Genomic DNA, 22016 nt, shown 5'->3' with positions numbered 1-22016 from the left:
CTTGGGAATGATGAGCAGCTCACTATATGGAACAAATTCTCTCAGCTCTGTCTGCCATCAATTTATGTGAATCAGGGGTGTACAAGGTGTGTACAGGGAAGTGCACACCACTGCCTGTTCCTATCCACTATCTAGGCCAGGGGGGTGCAAACCAATATCCCACCAGCTCCTGTCCTGGAGCTGTGTAGTTTGCAAGCAGAAATTCAGCTTGGAAATTGTTTTCTACCAGTCTAAGTAATGCTTTAGCTAAGTATTTGGGAGAGGAAGCATAAAAATTCCTGCATCTGGGCCATTATTTACCTTCTGTATTTCATAGGAAAAGGTTGTATTTGGACACTGGCATGTGGTTTTGAGACTCCTTTAGCATTCTACAGAATAGGGTTGTCCATGTTGGTAGGAATGCTAAAACTGGGGACATTTGTCACTTGAAAATGGCAATGCTAAGTATAATTCCTGTGTTCAACATACATAGGTAAGCATATGAAACAGCAGATACAAATTACTGTTTAGAGACAGTTGAGTTTGTTTTAATCAGGGTTCAGGTATTCAGACTGAATCTGACATTTGCATTTTAATGCAGAGCAGACATGCAGAGTATATTTTGTATAGTCTGTCTTCTTGAAATGTCTTTGGGGTATTGCAGATACCAATACTTTGAATGGCAGTGTTCTGAGGAGAGCATTACTGGGGCAAAAATGCAGAAAAGGCTTCTTTGCATTTGCCAAATAATCCCTTTCATTTTTTCCTTGATTTTCCTTACGGAAATTTGCTTTCATTCTTTCTGTAACGTTGGAAACACTCCTGCCTGTAAAATGAGGCCCCAAGTTTTGGTACAGCTTCAATGCTATAAGGAGTAAATGTTACTGAACAAAAGCTGTTCTAGCAGGTTTTCTCCACCTTTCTCCGTTACTTATAAGATAGTTTTGCCTTACGTTCTTATCTACAGAGCCTAAGAAGCACCAGAAGGTTTATTTCCTTCTCCCAGACAGCTAGTTCATTTGTCTCCTTTTTCTGTGGAGAAGTGTGCTTGGTTTTTTAAATTCAACTGTGAAGCTTCTTGTCCCTTGCATTTGCAAGGTGGCAGGTTTTTACCTGCTGAAAAATGAGGCTATTGGATGATGAACACCCATCTCCCAGCCTTTACTCCTGAATGAGATAATTTTTCACCACTTGAACTGTTACATGGTTGTGAGCACACTTTATCAGGGTGTGTCAATGGCTCTGTTTCACCACAGGTCTCTTTTAACTGAGGGCACATCTGTAGCTGTGCTCTACTGTCCAGTGCCTGTGAGGCTCCATCAGCACAAGTGAGCAGAATGCTTGTCTGCAGAACCTGCCTCTTTCAGACTAAGCACCCAAAGGATGATGTGAATTCCCTTCTCAGGGATCAGAAAGATTCTGCTCACTAAGGAAAGTGGGCATAAAATGAAAGTCCAGACCTAAAAAGTAAATGAGGATCTGATACAGACCATAGCTTTATGAAATGGTTGTTTCTGAGGAAGAGTTTATCTGGAAGAAAAACATCCATCAGGTTGGCTTTGCTGTGACCTTTGTCTTTATTTCATCTTTATGGTTTATACTTTCTCTTGAGTCTAAGCTGATTTCATCATGTTCAAACCCCATAATTAGCACTCCTAAATTGCATGGAAATGACAAGTTATTGTGATTTTTTTGGAATAGTTTCATATTTATATTCAGTTGTGAGATTTCCTCACTTGTTGCCCAGATGCTTCAAAATCACTACTTTTTTTAAAACCAAGACTGTTGCTCTGCAGATGTTCCATTTAACACAAATATTCGGTGTGTGTAGTTCCTTGCATGTCAAGATTGAAATTATGCCCTCAAAGCTGGGTCTGCTCTGCCCTCTTGTGTCTTTGGAATGTGTTGCCAAATGCTCCCCAGATATAGCTGCTTTACCCTTAGAACTAGATTTTCACCCTCAGAGACTTAAAGAGTGAGATGCAAACACATGGATATTCATATATGCATTGATTTTTTCAGTGATGAGTATAATTCAACATATGTTTGAACTAAATCTGTTCTGCCAATATTCATCATGCACATGCATTTCTGAGGGGAAAGGAAAATGACTTGAGAGTATTTTTAATACAGCTCAAAAGTGCTGAAATAAACCTGTTAAAGTTGTGGGGTTTATGAATAAGTTTTCAGGTTTATGAAGCTTCAACTGAAAAATTATCTGCTAGAGGGAGGAGTGAAGAAGGAGTTCTTCCAGTTCATAGGGACTGGGCTGCTGTGAAGTTGGGGTTGTCTTCGCTTGACTGACTCCTTATTGTAGCAACATTTGACCTTAGCAAAAGTTACAGTCCAAAGCTGTGAGTGTACAGTCAATAAAAGGATTCAAAGGGCAAAACACTCTGTCATGTAGTAGTTTACAATACCTTTGAGATAAGATTTAGCTGCCTGCTTAAAAAAGTCTTCCCAGCTTCTCTGTATGGTTGGGGGTTTTGGCTGAAAATGAACTCAGTAGGCAGGGGTGAGCTGGAAGTTCAGATTTCCTCCCCTTATTGTATTAGGAGAAAAAGACATTGCCCTGGCTGTGTATCCTCTCTATTCCCACAGGAACAGAGTGCCACAAGCTGATGGAAGCTATAGTGAATCACAGTTTACTGAAAATATATTTATTTTTAAAGAGTCTTAACCGTTTTCAAATCACACTGCAAACTACTCTAATAAAGAGTGGCTTTTTTCAACAAAGTAGGAAGTTTAGAGTTTGTTCCCATCTGCTGTAAATCTTTCTGATCATTTAAGGCTTAACATTTGCTCCATGAGTCTTAGGTGATGAGCCAGTCGTGATTTTGACATGAATGGTTTTGTGCTTTTGTTAAGGGTGTTCACAATAGAGACCAGCACATTTCCAAGCAGCTTTGTCATTTTTCTGTGTAGTGCATTGTGTGATGTGGAGGTTGCATGGCCAATGTTTTCAGGAATAATACTGACAACCTTTCCAGGCACAGAGAGCAACTCAGGCACAAGCTGTGCTCCATTTGGAAATGGTAAGGAGAATTAGGGGATCTAGGTGTGCCAAGTCTGTTGCACACTTGGGGAATTCCAGGCCTCCTCTTGTGCTCCTTGACAAACTGCATCTTCCTTCCACCTGTTTCCCAACTTCTTTTACCTTTCCCTTGCCCTCAGCACGCCCCTCATTTGGTGTACCTTTTACCTTCTGTGTGTAAACAAAGAAGGCACTGCTAATGATGAGTATTGAACCTGGGCAAAAGACATCATATTCTTCAGTGAACACCTTCTGGTTTATGTTTTTCCAGTAACACTCTCAGGTTTTTGGTTGATGATGCTCAGACTGAAGCTTCAAGTAGGTAGTTTGCTCAGCTACTGTAATGACCCTAGTAACATCAAAAAGTCTTTTTCCTGGAACTCCTTCAACCAGTTCCAAAAAACCCTGCATGGCTAAGAGGAGGTGAAGCCTTCTCCCCACTTCATAAATGGAAGTTTAGAGTCTGACTGTGTTTGCTGACTGCATTGTGGTCTTGTGGAAAGAGGTTGGTGGTGCTGAGAATAAATACTCTTTTCTTCAGCCTGTCTGCTGCACTTCCTAATCCCTAGGCTTGGTGGTGAAGGAAGGTGAATTATGAGGTAGGGAAACATGTTTACACAGTAAATCTGAAGTTTAACAGGGAGTGGCCTTTTATTATATTTCTTTTCTAGACACAGGTTTTGAGCTATTCTCACAGATGACCATAAATTCTCTTTAAACTCTTTTTCTGAAGACAAGGACATACAGTTTGTTGATCTATGAATGCAGAGCACTGGATCTGCAATCTGTTATTTGTTTTCTTACCTCTTCAAAATCATAAGGACCAAAGAAATCCTAATAGGATCTTCTTCTCTTATGGTTTATTTTTTTCCCCACAGTCATTCACAGCTGCCCACTGTGTTGGTACTTCTCAAACTTTTATAGTACAAGGACTATTTACCCTCATCAAAAACCATCCCAGGACTGTCTTGTACAGCCCTGTCACGGTGGTTTCCATTTATTTGGTTCAACTGGGAACAGCCATGTATTACTCTTATTTTTCCTCTATCCCTTTTGCCTGGCTACTGAATGGGAGTGTGTGTGTTTGGCCTCTTGTGCCTTCTCCTGGGGTTTGGGTATCCTGTGACTGTTTGGCAGGCTGTCTGCAGGCCACCACGGTGCCCTGAGGAGAGAAGAATTACTCAGCATCTTACTAAAGCAAGTCCTGAGCACAAAGAGTTCCTCCAATTCTCACTGCCAGAAAACACTTTTCCATAGCCAGTTTTTAGCCTGCATCTTCCCCATCTTCACATCCCATTGCTCTTGTCACTATTGTTGAACTTCATCTGGAATAATCCCCTCCTGGCACCAACACCCTGGTCTGAGTGCTCTTTCACCTCTCTGTTGTTGGTTAGCTGTGTTACTCCTCCTGTAAAAGGGCCCTCATCAGCCGAGCCCTCATAATAACATTGTTGCTCCATGGGAATGGAACAACACTGACAAAGCTCCCCCCACAGCAGGGTGTGCCAGAGCTGCCTCCCTGCTGCTGTGATTGCTGCCTCTCACTGTGACCTGTCAGTGCTGTCCTCAGGTGTCCCACTGCAAACGCTCCCCTGCGCTTGTAATGAACGGGATCCCTCCAGCCATGAGCTCCATTCAGAGGGGATGGAGGGGTGAAGTGTAGGTAGCAGTGAAAGAACAGAAATAAGAGTTGGAAAAATGAACAGCCTAGATGAGAGATGGGGATGGGAGTGAGAAAAAATACAGGAAGTAAGAAAGAGGAGAGAGAGAGAACTCCCTCTGAGATCAAATCATCTTGAAGAAAAGGGAGACTATCTAAAGGAAAATATGGAAAACAGATACCACAAAGTTTGTGCGAAGGCATGCAATAAAAATGAGGACAAAGATGGGGGAGGAACAGAGTGAGAGAATTTTGACTTTTAAATTTAATTATAATATGTTGTTTTTAACAACAAAAGTGCTGCAGATACTTTTGGTATTTGTTTGAAGTGAACGCTGAACATTCTGATCTGAAGAATCTTTCCTTGTTGCTGCTAGGTTGGCAGTTCTGGACGTGACAAGGTTCACCTGGAGTCATGGCCATGTTTCAAAGGCAGGACTCTCAGAGACAACCAAGTGCTTAGAAAATAAAGAAATACCATTATTTTAATGTGGACTATAGCAATGTACAGAATCTTAATTCACAGCAGTCTGTGGACTTATGGACAGACTTTTCCTGCTGATATCTTCAGTCCAGCACAGGCTGCATGAAGGAAGATTGGGTAAATAATTGCGGTCATCTGCTTATTGTGTGATGCAGTGTATTCACCCAAAGGGAGGGAGGAAGTGCCTGATTTTTAGTTTCAGATCCAATGTGAAAAGATTAGAAATTGCATACATAATAATCTCTTGGGATTTAAGGTCACTTGTGCATAGCCAAGGGTGGAAGACGAGGCAGTCTTTTCCAAAATTGATGTTTTAGAAGAAAACCCTTCCACTCAGCAGCATCTCAGTGCACAGCACAGAGCTGAGCACTGATGATAGAAAAGCAACAGCATCAGCTCCGTGCACAGGTTCTGTGCTGTATCAGGTCTGTGTCCTGACAGAGTCACTTCTGCTAGCAGTGTATGGCCAGTGCAGCAGCACAGGAGGGCTGACATGGCTGTGGCCTCATGCTGTAGTAGGTTCAGACTGCTTTTATTTAAGTGCTTTGTCCACACTGGGCTCTCAGGTGCAAATGAGAATGAACCAAACCACTGCTTGGCTCTAGACTGGAGGGTTAGGCTGGAGCATCAATACAAAGGGTCAGCAGTGGAGCCAGAATCAGGACACCCTTCTCATCTCTAGACACTTCTGTGTACTCGTTTGTGTATATTTACTGTTGTTCTTTTTGGCAATGGTTTCCCATGGTGTCTTGTCACTGCTGGTTTGCAAAGAAGTGGTGACAGTGCCAAGAGTCCAGCACCTGACCACAGCTCACTAAGTTCACACTAAAGCAGCTTACTCAGCAGGAGGGGAGGGAAGGTTCAGTGTACCACGGGGGGTCATTTGCACTGCTTGGGTCTCACGGTGTAGTTCCAAGCTGATGTAAATCACTATTGAATTGACTTTCAGCCACTGAGTGAGCTCTGTCCTGGAGCTCAGTGCAGAGAAGGTGTGCAGAGACTGCTGTCACTGATAGCGAGAGCTTGGTGGTGAGAGAAAGCTGTAGCATGTGTTTGCCACCTGGGGTAGGAGGAGAGGATGATTGCTGGCAGCTGGAGGACTTTTTTTTTTAACGTATAGCTATCTCTAGAATTTCAGTGTGTGCAGTTAAACTCAGAGCAGCAGTTTTCTAGCTGTAGGCTTTACTGAAATCTTGTGTTGAGTGAGGATTTATTTGCCCTCAGGTCTGGCTGTGAATTAATGGTGTGTTTTAGAGTTTTCAGTGGATTAGAAATGCCTTCTTGGTAGAGAAAATGCCAGTGCTGTGCAAACTCAGCGGGAGCACTTTGAGATGCTGAGTCTTCTTTGCTACTTTTTTGTTGATCCAGGTGGTCTTTTCTAAGTACGAAGTCAAAGAAATTACTGTTTGCCCATTCCTTCATCTCCCCATGCAAGTGTAATGTAGTCAGCAGGAACACTGAATCCTCCCTGTCTCCCATTCCTGTTTGCATGAGAGAGAAACAGAGGGAAGCGAGATGGAACCATACGTTCCTCTGCATCTGCACTCTGAAGGCAAAGTTATTTGTGAGCCTTAAGCATGTGGGTGGGAGAGCTGCCAAGCCAAAGTTGTTCCCAAGTATCTGTAAACTAAATCTTATTCCCTAAATTCATCCAACTAAGGAACTTTCACTCTGGCAAAGGCTTGTAAATATTACAGTACCTGTCACTTTTGGATGCTGCTTTCTGTTTTCATAGCAGCAAATTGAAAGCTTTGAAATCTGGGATGTTTTGTTTAGTTTTGTAGAGGTTGACCTCAAAGCATCAATCTTTCTGCTCCTTTTAGAATGTATGAAAATAGCCTTTTCTCAGAAAACTTCTTGTAGTTACAACACTGCTAATGAACAGAGTTCTCAGATATTCCAAAAGTTTGGGGATGTATTGAGATAGATGTTCCAAAACAGAGTTTTGCATCTCTGTTACTTTCAGTGATCCCATTTTCTTTACATATATAGTTACAAGGAAGTGAAAAGTATTCATCTAAACAATGTTTATAAAGTGATTTCTGAATGCGTGGCTGTCTCATGAGTTATGTTTAGCTTTGCTGGGGTTTTAGTTCACATGCACTTTTCAGTTTCTGCACCATCTGCACAGCATGGCCTCCACCTGTTTCGATTCAGCCATGCTTTGCTTATTTTCAAGACAAGTTGCTGGTCGATATAAACCTGTGACTTGAGTTTGCCAGATGCAGTTGCTCCCACCATTTGTGCTTGTCTCCAGTTGCTTCTTGGAGGAAGGTGTCATCCTGTTTCTCTTGAAATAAGTCTGAAAAGCAAATCTTGGCAGACCCATTCTGGATTGTGTTCAGTACTGTGCAGCTAACTCAAGTTATAACTCATTTGTGGCTCCTGGCCACAGCTCAAACTCCATGAAAGTAGTACTTTCTTAAGGCTGTGCTCACTGAGAAAGTGATTTAAATGGTCGTTCATACTTGTGTGATGTCCTTGATTTGACTTAGTGTTGTCAACATGCACACAGCTTTTGTCTGAAAACCTGTGGGCCTGCTGACCTGTCTCAGAGCTATGGCTGAAGGCAAGGTGCTCTGTACACTTGAAATTGCAACCCAGCCCTCTTAAGCGATTCATGTGCCAGTCCTATGAGTCCTACAGTGGTTTCTGCCTTTCCTGCTGCATTCCCAGGGGAATCTCAGTTCTACAGTGGACAGGAAGTGCATTCTAGAGCAAGTCAGCTTACCAAGTCACTAAGACAGCTGGGTTTTGACTCCAGCCTTCCTGCAACCCCAATCAGTTTAAACATTGGCAGAAACACTCAGGAGCAGACCTGCTCCGTTAAATTTTACCATGGTTCCCATGATTCTTCTCTTTATCCAGAGCTTGCTGAGCAGTCTTGACATGGTGATGTCTCAGCAGTGCTCTGGTTGGCTTTGCCAGACCAAATGAACCCTGCTTTCCTGGCAGAGCCATCCCAGTGAATGGCAGAATGTTCTGGCACCTTGTCTGAAGTAAATACACGCTGGAATCTGCCACCAAGGAGCCCTACAGGAGATACAGCTTTGAGAGACTGCCTGTTCTAGTCACATTTGCAGAACACTCTGCTTTTTGTAAAATGCTTTAGAAAATTATGCTTGAAGGCATAAAGTTGAGAGCTAAGATCGCAATTGCTTTTCACCTTGCTGGCTAAGTCTTGTGCACATATGTGTTCCTAACCAGGTGATCATTTTTGCTGTCTGTGAAAATACTGGCTTTATGTTGCCACTTTAGATTGTCTGAAAATTGAGCCTTTCATCTTCTCAAATGTTTTCAGAAACCCAAATTCAGGCGTGGCTGACAGTCCTTTTGGGTGCTTCAATATAAGCTGTCAAGAAGCAGTTAGTATGGAGAGAGCTGGTAATGCTGCAGCTGAGGAGCTAAACCCCTCATCTTCATTTGGGTCTTTTTATTTTCTTGCAGATGAGAGGATCTGCTCACCACCCTTTATGGAGCTGACAAGTGCCTGTGGAGAAGATACCTTGCAGCTTATAGAGAAGAATGGACTGGCATTCCCATTCAGTATGTACATGGGCTTTTCTTTGGTGCTTCTAGTAGATTCTAAATACTGCACATGCACCCCCCAAAACATTGCCAACATTGTAGGAGTGTGGGTTTCACTGCCAAAATTGTCAAGGATATTAAAACCTTCCTGAAACAAATGCTCTGTGGCAGTCTGCTTGGAATGTGGAACAAACCCCCTCCCTATGAGCTTTTACTTTGCCTTTTGTTGATGTTCCTTACTTTCAACACCTCGCTACAGTAAACATGCATTCCTGGGAAATGCTAATAGTTCTAACAAAGTTAGCCTCTTGCCCTGAACTTGTGCAAGATGTTTCTCCTGCCAGCTACATTCATTATTTTTCTTGAGAAAATCGCTGCCTTGCTGACTGTCCTCTTTTTTCACTCACCTCTCCCTTTCCCTGGTCCAGCGTACAAATATAATCTTAGAGGGTAAAAGAAAGAGGATTAACACAGATAACACACTCCAAGAGCCTACAGCTCAAAGAGCTGCTATGAACTATTTGTGCTTTGTAACAAGTTTCATTGTGGGGCTTGTGCTTTAATTCCTTCCTCTATTTGATTCCTTGCAGTATAAAGTGAGCAGGATCGTTAGTCGGTGTTTGTTCCCTTGGTGCTTGCCTCATTTATAAGGTTCAGAGGTAAAGTGGACAAAGCATGTTTTGCCCTCCCTGCCATCCTCTCCCAAATGAGGCAGGTCTCCTGAGGATAGGGTGTGAAGCAGTACTTTAAATCCCACTGGATGGCTTTGCCCTCCTCTTCACATTTGCCCTCAGTACAGACTGACTAGTCCTCAGTAGTCAGCAGTATATATTCTGGAGATCTGAATCTAACCCACTAAATGATGATGAAATTACAAAATAGCCCTGAAAATTGATATAACTTGGCATTCTGGGAGTGTTTTTTCATTTTCCTGTCTCTATTTTTATTTTTTCTTAAAATGGTCCAGCTCTCCAGAGCATGTCAGTGAGACATCATAAACCACTTTCTAATATTTCAGGTTACCAAGTTATTTTGGACTCTAGTGCAGGTTATCTCCCTTTCATAGCTCCCTATCCTGTTGCCTGGCATTTTGATTCTTCCAAGAATGTGCAAAGAAGTCTTGTGTATCCACCACCTCACTACTTGCAAGTTTTCATCTCCTCTGCTTAACACATAAGTAACGTCAGCTTTAGTCATTGTGTGGGTCCTAGGATCTTCAGCTCTTCTCTGACCTCCTAGTAAACAGGAGGAGCATGTTGTTTCTTTCCTCTTCCTGGTTTTACTCCTCCTCTTGAAATCAGGATGAAGGTGAGAATCAGAATGTACAGAGCAGATAACTGTGAAGGAGAAAGAAAATCTGCTAAGCTTTCTGCCTTTTTCTGTCCCCCTCTATGGTTGCCTGTGAAAAATAAGTTATATTTTAGTTTGGTTCAGCCCATGACATTTCCTGCTATTCCCTGAAAAGAGGGAGGTAAGAAAGCAAGTTGTTTTCAACTGTGTCCCAGTTCATTTGTTTCAAGGACAGTGGTGTTTTGTGGTACCTCTAAAGTAGCTCTAGCCTCAGAAAAAAAAAATGGAGTTGTGAAAATGCTCTCTGAGTAGACAGGATGGCAATCCTAGTACTAACTTCTTAGCTGATGCTTTGCAACTCTGTCCAGTCCTAATAAAGATCTGTGCTTGCACCTTAGTTGCAGGGAGGAATTGAGAGAGTAGAGGTTGGAGCAAGCCAAGCTTTGCAGTGATTGAGGACACTGTTCACACAAAGACTGTCACTGGTGTCAGTCCCAGTCAATGCCTTGTTCTGGTGGACTCCAGTGTTTGCATGTGTGGGTGGGAACAGGATTATAAAGGGTTTGTGTGTTCTGTTTCAGTGGTGAATTGTTTTTTATTTTTTATTTACCCAGTTTGTAAAACCAGAGTGGCACATGGAACCAACTCTCATGAGGTGAGTTAAAAATTTGTGCAGTATTATTCCCCTGCTTCCAGTCATGTCCTGAGCCCCACTCCCCCTGTAGTGGTTTGGCTGGTGATTTCCAGTCCTGTAGTGGATAGAATGAGGGCTGGGCCCAAATAACTTTTCTGCCCCACCTCTCCTTCATGTTTAATTGCACCATTATTTTTTCAAAACTCTAAAATGAAGTTAAATTGAACCCCCTGTCATGCAAGTTATTTTTAGCAGTTTCTAGATTCCAATATATTGTTGCCTCTAGAAGTTTGTAGTCTCCAGTCAGCTTTGTCTGCAAGAAATATCCTTCAGTCTCTCCTTAGGTAAGAGGTCACTAAATAAAGTTTCCATCTCAGAAAGCTACTCTTCCAATATGTATAAGGTACAGATGAGAAGTGGGTTTGTGCTTCAGATGGAGCAGCTGGCTCCTTCCCGTGAGGGGGGAAGGGAGTAACAAATAGAGATGGTTTCCAGGCAATGTTCAGTTGTAGTGACACAGTGGGGTCTGTGGGGAGAACAGGACTGGTAGAACTTATCTGCCTTCCTGTAAGGCAGTTGCAGCTAAAATGGTTGTATATTCCTGGAAGGAGTGCATTACCTATGAGACTAGCTTCCTCTAAGTTTAAGTGATTTGAGTCCTGTTTTACTTCTTTTCCATTTGTGCTTCCTGCCTTCCTGCTTACTGCAGATCAGTTTTGAGAATCCAGCGCTTGCTGCTGGCTCTCCTGACTCCTGGCTTCCTTTGTTAACAGCGTGGCCATCAGTGCAGGTTTCCCAGCTGCTCTTGAAACGTGCACTGCGAGACATTGCTGCAATGTCTCTGAGAGCCTGACGTAAATTGTAAATCTAGATCAGCAGAATGGCTATAGCTGAAATCTTGACTGACCAGCTCTTCCTATTAAAAATGCAGTGAGACTTTTCAGGCAAGCCTTACCTTGACTTATTTCACAAGCCAACAGTGTTGTTAGTTTGCTGGTGCAGCTGCTATAAATTTTTGCTGTCATTCCTGAGAACACTCGGGGACTGGATTTTTAATGAATTTAGGACTCCTATTTTCCTGATGATTTTTCTGTCCAAGAGTTCCTCTGCAACTGCAAACTGAAATGCATGAACCTCTAAGTACTTGTCCATTTGGGCTTGGACTTTATTTCCCTGGTGAATCTTTCTTTGATCTTCTTTCATACAGTGCAGACACATCTAAGCCTCCTGCCAGAGCAAAAATTAGACTAAAATACAGCTACAGTCTGCACTTTATCACAGGAACTTATGACTAGAGCTTAGTAGGACCCCTGGGAAAAAAACTGAAGTGTTGCATAGTACTTTACATAGTATTAGTAGTCACTTTTGGAGTTGCTGAGTTCTAGGAGTGATCCAAAACCATATTTATGATCAGAGTGGAACTGTTTTGGAATTGCTTATGGTCAGTAATTACAAAGGAGGCATAGGATAAATACCTGCCTACAATACAGTCTGTCTAAAAGTTGGAGCATAGGTCTAGAAACAAGAAATTGTCTGTTTTATTAATGACTCCTTGTCTGGCTTTTGATAAATCATTTCATTTTTTGAGGATATATTTCCAATGCAGACCTGACACTAAAATTAGAGCCCTGATCAGAAACCTGCTTTTCTTCATAAGATGGCTGTTCAGAATGTTCTGGTACTGGCTAACAGGAACAGCTGAAGATGCAGGCTTGAGTTTAGGTTTGGTGTGTGAGTGTGGATTTGGTGTGTGAGTTTGCCAGGTGAGGCTGGCAGACTCCACCTTTCTCATGTGAGCACCTGCTGTTGTTAAGCTGAGGTGGTGTCACCCTTTCTGTGGTGTCCCTAGTTCTTCATGGCCTCTGTACTAGCAGTGGCCTTAGCATTTGTACTTAGCAGTGGCTAAGCAGTGGCTTAGCACTTGACCCCCAGTTTGCCAGCACCATTTGTTAAACTTGAGCAGAGATGATGGAAGTTGTACTTCCTGGCTGCCAGCAGGTCAGAACATCACTAACATTTGGTAAAGCTGCCATGAGACACCCATAGCCTGAAGAAATGTATCCAGAATTCTCTTTTCTGAGCACGAGCAGACAAGAAGGAAAAGGAGGAGAATGATTATGTTTTGTGAGACTGAATTCCTCATGGACATTGTCAGTAAAAATTCTTCGTGCAAATGTTTTGTTTTGCCTTGAAAAGGCTTCTGCATTCATAATGAGAAATGCTATTTGGAAATTATGATATCAAGTGTTGTACCCACGTTACTGCCAGACACAGTAGGTCTGTGCTAGATGACAAAGAGCAAGTGCACCCTGCAAGCAAATTCTTGGGGCTCCATTCATGCATGTTAAAAACCATGAGACGTCGCAGTGAAGCAGCATAACACAACACCACAGGAGTAGTATGGGTTGTGTGCTAGTCCATGGCGCTGCCAGCACAGAGCTTTCCAGAAGAGAGGCTTCACGTAGCTTCCAAGAGCCTGGGTTAGGGCTGTGCTGAGGAGATAAACTCTTGGCTTTCCACACTTCTAAAATAGGCTAAACCTGTTCATGTTACGTTTATTTGTGGGAATCAATTAACTAATAGTGGAACAGAACACTGTGGGAACAGCACAGTTCTTGCCAGTGTGACGTTGTAGACACTATAATGCCAACAATCCACACAAGAGGAGGAAGAGAATAATGTTTCTTGCCACCAGTAAGAGACAAATGAGGTATGATGTTGTTGCTGTGAATCATCTTGATGGATGATTCTGTCTGTTAGAGAAATTTCTTGCACAGGTTGTTAGGTTGTTAGCACTCACATTCACTCTGTGCTGTGTAACAGAGACAGCAGGAGTATCAGCTGCAAGTAGGTATTGAATGCACGCATTGACTTGAACTCAGAAAATGTTAATCTGCTGAGTTACTGTGGATGTGTGCAGTTATTTGATCATTCATAAGGCCCAATAAATGCCTGCTTTTTCAGCATATTTATTCCAATGCCTTCAAAGAGGACTATCTGTTTGGAGGAATGGGGTGAAAGCAAGCAGGAAAATTGATAGGACAGCATTTGTTAGCAGTAAGACTACTAGAGTCTGAGAAATGTCCTCTGATGGTGTGGGTGAAGCCTGGGTGCTTAGTCTGTTGCAACTGGGCTGAACCAAATTTGGGGAATAGAACTGTGGAGAAGAATTTGTGCAGTTAGTGCATAGAGCTGTTCCTTCTGTTGTTCTCATGATACAGGGTTGTATTCAATACAAACTTTGTCATCTGTGTCGGTGGGATGTTTTACCCTTTTGCTGTACCTGCAGTTGTAGTAGCTTCCCAGCTGAAGGCAGCAAATGAAATTGCAAAGAGCTGCAAAGAAAATGTTGATTGAAAATCAAAGCTTCACTGCCGGCAGTGTTTGCAGAGCTGTGTGTCAGTTAAATTAAACATAATGAAATAGAACAAGATGTGGAGAAGGAATTTGCACGTGGTCGATATATATCCACCAGTAGATGTTCTCCCTTGTTACATGTCAGGTGTGGGTAAGCATGAAATTGTTGCCAGCCTTGTGCACAGCCCTGTGTGTGTGTTTCCAGATGGCGATCATCTTCAACCAGGAAGGCCTCAAAGCCGTCCGCCCCCCTTGTGTCATTCAGAGCTTCATCAATCACAATGCTGTGCTCTATAAAGTTTTCGTGGTCGGGGAATCCTACACCGTGGTGAAAAGACCATCTTTAAAGAACTTCTCTGCAGGCATCTCAGGTACATCGTACTGATTCAAAAGAAAATATCTGTTCTTGCAGCCTCACCAGGAAACATCTCCGAAGAAAGTAGCTGTGAAAAAACTGCTGAAGTGAAGGCAACTGGTTTGGACATGCCATGTTTCCTCTTCTGAATTATTTCAATAGGAAGGGAGATAACTCACCTGCTCTGGAATATGTGTGAATGGCATTCATACAGTAAATATTTATGCAATGGTAACCTGAGTCTTACCTGTTGGACACTGTTTTATGTCATGTGGAAATGGAGAGAGGGAGAGAAGTTCTCTCCTTTCACAGTTAAGTTCATGTGTCATTTGTTCCGGAGTTTGTTTATAAATATGCTTTGGAGAGAATTTCCTGGATTCCATCATTTCAGCGCTTCCTCTCCCTATTTTTACCTTGAATATGTATGTGTTTTAAATTAAATATCACTTGTGCTCTCCCCTAAATGAACCTCCCTCTTCATGTGAGGCCTAGTGTTGAAAATCTTGGTGGGAAGTGTCCTTTGGTTGGTAGATATCAGCTGTGTTGGGGAGAAGGAGGAATGGATTTGTCAGTGAGGAGAGTGATTCTTCTGTATGTCACTAGAGAGCAAGACTTGAAGGGGTTTTGTTAAAGATTACTTAGACTTCCTTTATAGAAAAAAGCTCCTTTCCAGACAACTGCTTTCTATGGCCCACCAAAAGCATAAAAAAATTATCAGCACATAGATGGGAGCAAGTATGATCTGATAGCAATGGACAAATCCAGGAAGTGAGGATGGGATCAAACTAAAGGAGATGAATGAACAAATGCCAGTTTTTTGTCACTTTTCACTTCGTGTTTTCTGCTAATCCTAGTACGTCCATGTATGCTCACCACTGCATTTCAAACACAAATATCTATTTTGTTAGTATAGGTGTAGTAGGATGCTGGTAGAAGTTCTTGTCTGTAGCTATGTGTGCCTGTATTTACATTTAGGTCTGCTCAATGTCCTGATCAAATTAAATAGGCAGAATGTGTGTTCATATAAACTGTTAGGACAGTTGGTCTATACTTTTGCTGGAAGGGAAAAGGCATCTTTCTTTTAAGGCATCTTTCTAAAAATGCCTTAGCTAATGCCTCATCTGTTAGTGTAAGACCTGAAAGTTGTCTGAAAGTCCACAAAAAAAGGAGTTTTCTTGGCAGATTAGGGTAGGCATCTCTCTCTCTTACCTACATTGGGAGAGTTTGAGGAGGCTGTGCCACGGGAACCTGACCTGGCAGATCTGAGGGTTAAGCAGATCTGGTGGCTGTGAGACACTGAAAGAGCTGAGTGTCTGAAAGTGCAAGATCTTTCTAAACAAGAGGAAAGACAAGAAGTCTTTTAGTGGTCAGACTGCAGAGTGGACTTGGATTTGCTTTCCACAGCTTTCCTGCCTTTATTGTATGTGGCCCTGAGGCTGCTCTGGAATGTCCAGTCAGAGACTAGCATAGCAGAAATACTCTTGCCACCTGGATGCTGATTCTTAGGTCCAGGTGTTTTGTACAGGTTGTCTCTATGATGCCATCAGTCTGCTGTGGTGGGAATCCTAAAGGGAGACATGGTGGAGGATTTCTTTCAGCCAGTAAAACCTTCAGCACAGAGGAAGCAGGGTGGGAGGCGCTGGTGGAATTCTCCCCATGGTTTCCACTGTGTTTCATTAGTGGCTTCCGTCACCTCAGAGTGTCTCCTGCATTCCTGTGGTGCCTCCAAAAGAAGGACAGGTCCTGGCCACAAAGTGAATTGCTTTCTGCCACGCTGACAGTGCCCTGCCCAGTTCACAGGGCTCTCATTGTACCCTGGGTGCTACCAGCCTACCACCTGCAGTGATTGCAGCTTCTCCCTTCTGTCACACACCTTCCTCTTGGAACTGTCTCTTTGAGTATAGCACATTGGTAAAAATTAACTTTATTATTTGACTGAACTTAGTCAGTTTGCTCTGGTGAAGGAAGGAAAACTGATTTCTGTTGATCCCAGTGTGCAGCTCTGTTTATCTGTGGTCCGAGAACCATGGGTGGGTGATGTGTCTGTGCAGGCAGCCAGGTGCCTGCAGGCAGGAGAGCCCTGTGACTGGGGTGGATGGTTGATACCAGGACAAGATTCATGGGGCTGCACTGCCACCTACTGTTCTTTGCACTATTCCTTTGGAAATTAAAATCAGATACAAAGTTATTTACAACTTTTTTTTAATTGCAGACAGAGAATCAATATTTTTCAACAGCCACAATGTTTCCAAACCAGAGTCTTCATCTGTCTTAACAGCGGTAAGTACACTCGGTCTTTTTCCCTCTAGTACAGCTGGAAACCTATCTAAGCCTTTCTTATGGAAGTGTTAGTAGCTAGTGACTCTCTTTCACAAGCTGTCTGCTTCTGTGTTACAGGCTGAGGTCTGTTTGGTACCACGAACCAGCATGACTGTGTCCCCCTCTGGTTTTCCTTACCGAGCTCCGGTGAGGAAGAACTTGTAGCAGGGATGTGCTGCTTCCCAAACTACCCAGGGCTAATCTAGGCAAAGGGAAGAAGGAGGTTCTGAATTCAAACACCTGGCTTTTTCCTGTCCAGAGAGATTAACAAGCATAAATTATCCTTCTAGGACTCAGTTCTGTGAGGAAAGACAAACAGTGAAAATTAAAGCATAGAAATTGTGTTGGCACAAGACCACAGAGGGCCAGTAGTTGTCTGCCATGTGAGCTTGCCCGAGCTGTGATCATGGGACCATTTCTGGGTGTCCTTCAAGACCAGCAGTGCCAGCATACTGCACAGCTTCATGCTAACATTACCAGCCCTTTTAATAAGATTTGGACATATGAATCCTAACAAGTTCTTGGGCACTCGGCTACTGAGAAAGTCACTTTACAGCACTGGGTCCTTTCAATCTCTTGAGTCTTGGGATTCCTTTCACTTTCACAAGCTTTGCTGGGGACTAGTTTCATATTTGATTTCGAATTTTGTGTGCAGCACTGGTCATGCTAAATATTAAAACTGTAATTGTCCTAGTCATAACTCCTTTTGTGGTGATGTTGAGGGAGAAGCCATTACTAAAAAATTACTTTCTGACTTAGAGAGTGTGCTCCTGTGGTTTACCTGCCATCTCACTCATACAAATACATATTCCAATCATGCGTCTGTGGGCATGACAGCATACCTCTGCTGTGTAACATGTTGTTTAAAAAGTGAAGAACATTGCATCCTCCAGTCTCAAGTAACCTGAGTCACTCATTTTAATAAATACTTACAAAATAATTTGCACAAAAACCCACAAAAAAGGTATGCTATGCCCTTAAGCTATCAGCTAAGTTGTATTGTATGACTCAGATTAAACTAACAGCAGGAGTCTGTCTTATCAGCCCCTTAACATAGACCTTGATCTACACTGAAATAATGATAGCCAGATTTTTTGCAGCACAGGATTAAATATGCCACCTGTATATGTTTTTTAAGGTGTAGATCTAGTGCTTATAATAATGAGTCTGATCCTCCATTCATTCCTACACTGCTTTGCTTCTATAGCTGCACCAGTATGAAGAGGAAGAATTAGATGCTTTAGCACAGATGAATTTCCAATTTAAGGATTTTGAATTATGAAAGCAGTTTCCCTTTGGTGTCTTTCTCGGTTTCATGCCACTGGTTCTCTGCAATTAGATTTGGTGGATATGCACCTGGAAACTTCTGAAAATCAATCTTTCCACTAAAAAGGCTGTTTCAGAATCCCTTAGTAAGGTGTCTATTTTCCATTATAGCTGGATAAAATTGAAGGAGTATTTGAGCGGCCAAATGACGACGTCATCCGGGAAATCTCTAAAGCGCTGCGGCAAGCTCTGGGAGTTTCCCTCTTTGGAATTGATATCATCATTAACAATCAGACTGGGCAGCATGCAGTAATTGATATAAATGCATTCCCAGGTAAGAAAGGCCTTTCCACTCCTGCTTTGTGCAGCAAGTTTTACTGCTGTTGTCTCATATCATTGCTTCCCAGGCTGGGGGTGGTACAACAGCAACCAGATGGTTCTGAGAGCAAATGCAGCTCAGTCTGGGAAGGGAAGAACCCTACTCTAGATATGGAATTTGCTACTGAAGTATCAGCTCTTAGGAGATATAGTCAAATTTTAGTGGCCAGTTGTAACACAGCTGTTGTGCCCTCCTGTGCAAAAGGAAACTCAAGAACTGCAGTGTGGGACTGTGTGCTGGGACCTAGCCTTTATGGGCCTGGCCTTCATTCTGATATGAAAAGAATACTAAATTTTCCACTTCTTTAGTGCAACATATGTCTTGGAAACAACTAAACAAGCTCCTTGATCACCAGAATCGTTGAAAGGAGTTGTAAGTGTGAATAAGGGTGAGGCAGTAATGGTCTGTCACTTGTGCTAAATTCAGTAGTCTAACCCAGGAAAAGAACACATCATCTCATTTGATGCTGTTTTGCAGGGTGTTTTTCTCTCTGAGAATCTCCTCTCATCACCTGAATGGGGGTGTTTATTTACAGAGACTTACACAGGCTGTTTAGTTTCTTTAACCTGCCTGAAGACTTTAGGTTTTCAATATGGCTGTGGTGTCTTTGCATCTAGAGGTCTTGTCCTGAGCTCCCAATCTCCTCAGTTTTTCAAATCAGGTCCTCGTTCCTACTGCCCTGTAGTGCCTTGTCTGTCTGTCTCCACAGTGACTGGCTTCTTCTTAAAACTCAGCTCTGCTGTTCTCAGGTCACTTCCCAGCATGGTTCTACCGCATGGTGTTATGCAATTTGCAGACCTATGAAAACAATCCTCTGCCCAGGGCAGTGAAAAAACCTAAACTGGGTGTTGGATGGAGCCATATCAGTTTTATGAATAGGAATATATTTCAGACATTGGGTCTTGAAGTCAGTGATACAGGACATACTTTTGCAATCCTGTATTTTGGTTTGGTACTTCATGTTTTCAGTTTTGGGTGGGTTTTTTCAAGTATTATTTTGGATTTGGTACTTTTCACAGACTGAAATTCTCCTTTTCTTGCAATGTTGAAAAGTCCACATTGAGGAACAGCAACATGGCAAACATATCTATTGGAGAGGATCAATGTCTCCTTATTATCACTTAAGTTTTCAGAACTGCTCTGCTGTACATCTACCCTAAGGCAATACTTACCAATACTGACCCCAAGTCCTGTGTTTCACTCTGCACTGTAATTGGTCTGTGAGGAGACTTTGAATTAATAGTGTTTTAGTCCTTGCAGGAGACTTGAGAGCACAGGGAAGTTTTTTTTGTGCTGATCTACACTGTGTCTCACACAGCAGTTTTTTTGGTGGTGAACATGTGGGTTGTGATGGTAACTACTGACTTAATCACCGTGGGATAGGTTGAAGACCAGTTGGAGAAAAACTAGAGCATAATAGCAGGGCCCAGACATACAGAAGAGAAAGCAGGGGAGAGAAAGAACTGGCTTTAAATTTGTAAAAGTTGGCAGAACTGAGATGAGCCCTGTTCTCAAAGTCCGCTGAGGTCAGAGAAGAAGCAATGCAGTAAAATGCAACAGAAGCAAAGTTACATCTCAGCACAGAATACTCTGTTGCTCAGAAGTGTGTTCAGCACAGGTAACTGCATTTCCCTCCAAGGGCCTGTATGATTAAAGGCTGCTGAAGAGTTACAATGACTGATTTCATTGTCGGAGCCAGCACCTTGCTAGTGAGAAGTTCAAACTCAGCCCACCTCAAAAGAGTCACCAGTGGGATCTCCCTGTTCCTAGCTCAGTGCAGTCCCAGGAAGTGCCCTTCCTTGCTCTTCTTCCTCAAATCATCTTAGCCTTCAAGAGCTGCAGTAGAGCCAAACTGGAGCCAATCCTCCTGGGCATTATCTCTGCACCACTGCTTTGAAAAAGGGAGGGGAAGAGATAGATGCCCTTTAAAAGAGCATTCACAGCCTCTTTCATGGAACTCAAGCCATGGCTTGGGACCAAGCCTGACCAAAACCTTGTCCAGCTGCCCAGAGGCTTGCTGCCTTTCTTGTGTGCCGTCTTCTGTGTTTACCAGGCTTGAAGCTCATTTGAATCTGCCACTCCATGGATGTCATCTGAGATGAGTTTAATGAGAGGATTGAGAGCAGGTGTACCTGTAGGAGGATGTTGTCTATTATCTGCTGCATTAGCACCAGCAACTCTTCAAAAAGATTTTAAAGATAAATGTCTGAAAGGCCTATTGTGTGTTTTGTACTGTGTGAAACTACTGGTACTATATTTAGCAGTGGTTACCAGCTGAGAGACCAAACTGTAGGCACAGTCACGAACTGTAGGCACAGTCACGTAGCAAGTGGGAGTTCTGTTTGTCTGACCTCAGATAAGTGAGAGAAAAGGCTCCAGGTAGCCTGCTGTCCTGTGGCTGTGGCTGAGCTCACCCAGCCCCAGCAGCTGCAGGCTACCACCATGCAGATGAATTGCTGGCTCTGGTGAATCTGCATGGTAGCTGGGAGCATCAAATCTCAATGTGCATTTTGTGTGTAAAAACATTGCTGTAAATGTAGGATATGGGCTGTCCATTTCTCTCTGACCAGGGGAAGATGCAGAAAAGCTGAGTGTGTGAAATCAGGGAGAAAAATCAGGCAGGTAGCCTCTGTAATGCTAGCTTAAAAATGCTCATAGCCATTTTTTGCCTCCACCAAAGCTCACAGAGGTGGGCACTGGTTTTCAGATGCATTGCTGAGTGGATATCTTTTCTATCCAGTAGATATCTTTTCTGGATATCTTTTCTATCCAGGCTCCAGAGGACTCTGGAAACTGTTCTCAGTATAGCAAAATTCAGGCATCATGTAGACAGGCATTTCCAAAATTGTTTCAAGTGGGCAGTGCTAAGATAGCACCTGCTGGAGAAGGATTCATGCATGTTACATTTTAGGCATGGGAAAGTTATATCCTCCCACTGATTCCCTGTGTGACACGAATCCCAAATTCACTGCCAGTAGTTTCTGAAGGTGTAATTTAGTCTGCACTTCTTGATTTTGTTATCATTGCAGCACAGTGGAGTCCCACAACTGACTAGTTTGAGAAGCCTGCAGGAGCCCTAGGTGAATTAAGTGAGGCAATGCCCACAGTCTGCAGCCTTCCCAGGTATCCTGTGAACCAAGAGTTGAGACAGCTAATTCGCTTCCTCCCTTCCTTATATTTCCTTTTTACAAGTTTGTGAAGTTTCTCCTGAGTGACCGGGCAGAATTACTTGGGTGTTTCCACCCAGCGTGCAGAGGACTTGCACAGACAGAGCCTGCCTGTTACATACAGCTTCCTTTCACTAAAATCTGCTGATTTCAGGACAGAATAACTGGCCATCTTATTCTTTTCAAATATTTAAAGCAACTTCTTTGTGAGTTTGCCAGGTGCCCTCCTACAAGGCTAGTTTGTTTTCAATGAGCAGACACAGAACACTCTGGGGTACTATGGATCTCCTCACTGAATATTAAAGCTGTTACTATGGAGATGGCTTATTCCTGGGGTGTTTGAAGCACTCTTGAGTAGATTTGAAGGCTAATCCCATGGCTTTTACATAAGCAAGAAAGCATAACAAGCACTTCTGTCCAAGGGGTGGAGATCCTGTTCTGCCTCCCATGGCCAGCCCTGGGAGTCCTAGTTGCCCCCTGCTGACCAGTGGATTATCATGTGAGGTGCTGGGAAACTTGGTGTTCTGAAATGAGAACAATTGTTTGGTGAATCCCTTCAAGGGC

General features: G+C 42.9%; 1 protein-coding gene across 3 annotated transcripts in view; it reads left to right on the top strand.

Annotated features, from left to right (window-relative positions):
• Positions 1–22016, top strand: part of ITPK1 (inositol-tetrakisphosphate 1-kinase) — a 139557-nt gene that overhangs the window by 109435 nt on the left and 8106 nt on the right. For all 3 annotated transcript variants that reach the window (XM_063399251.1, XM_063399249.1, XM_063399252.1), the window contains exons 6-10: positions 8605–8703; positions 10590–10630; positions 14172–14337; positions 16534–16601; positions 18078–18240. In XM_063399251.1, the coding sequence (XP_063255321.1) occupies positions 8605–8703; positions 10590–10630; positions 14172–14337; positions 16534–16601; positions 18078–18240 (537 nt within the window). The remainder of the gene's footprint in view (positions 1–8604; positions 8704–10589; positions 10631–14171; positions 14338–16533; positions 16602–18077; positions 18241–22016) is intronic.

The sequence above is a fragment of the Prinia subflava genome, chromosome 5, assembly GCF_021018805.1.
Source record: "Prinia subflava isolate CZ2003 ecotype Zambia chromosome 5, Cam_Psub_1.2, whole genome shotgun sequence".
NCBI classification, from domain to species: Eukaryota; Metazoa; Chordata; class Aves; order Passeriformes; family Cisticolidae; genus Prinia; species Prinia subflava.
Note: the sequence above shows the minus strand (reverse complement) of the source record. Positions and strands in the feature narration are given on the sequence as shown.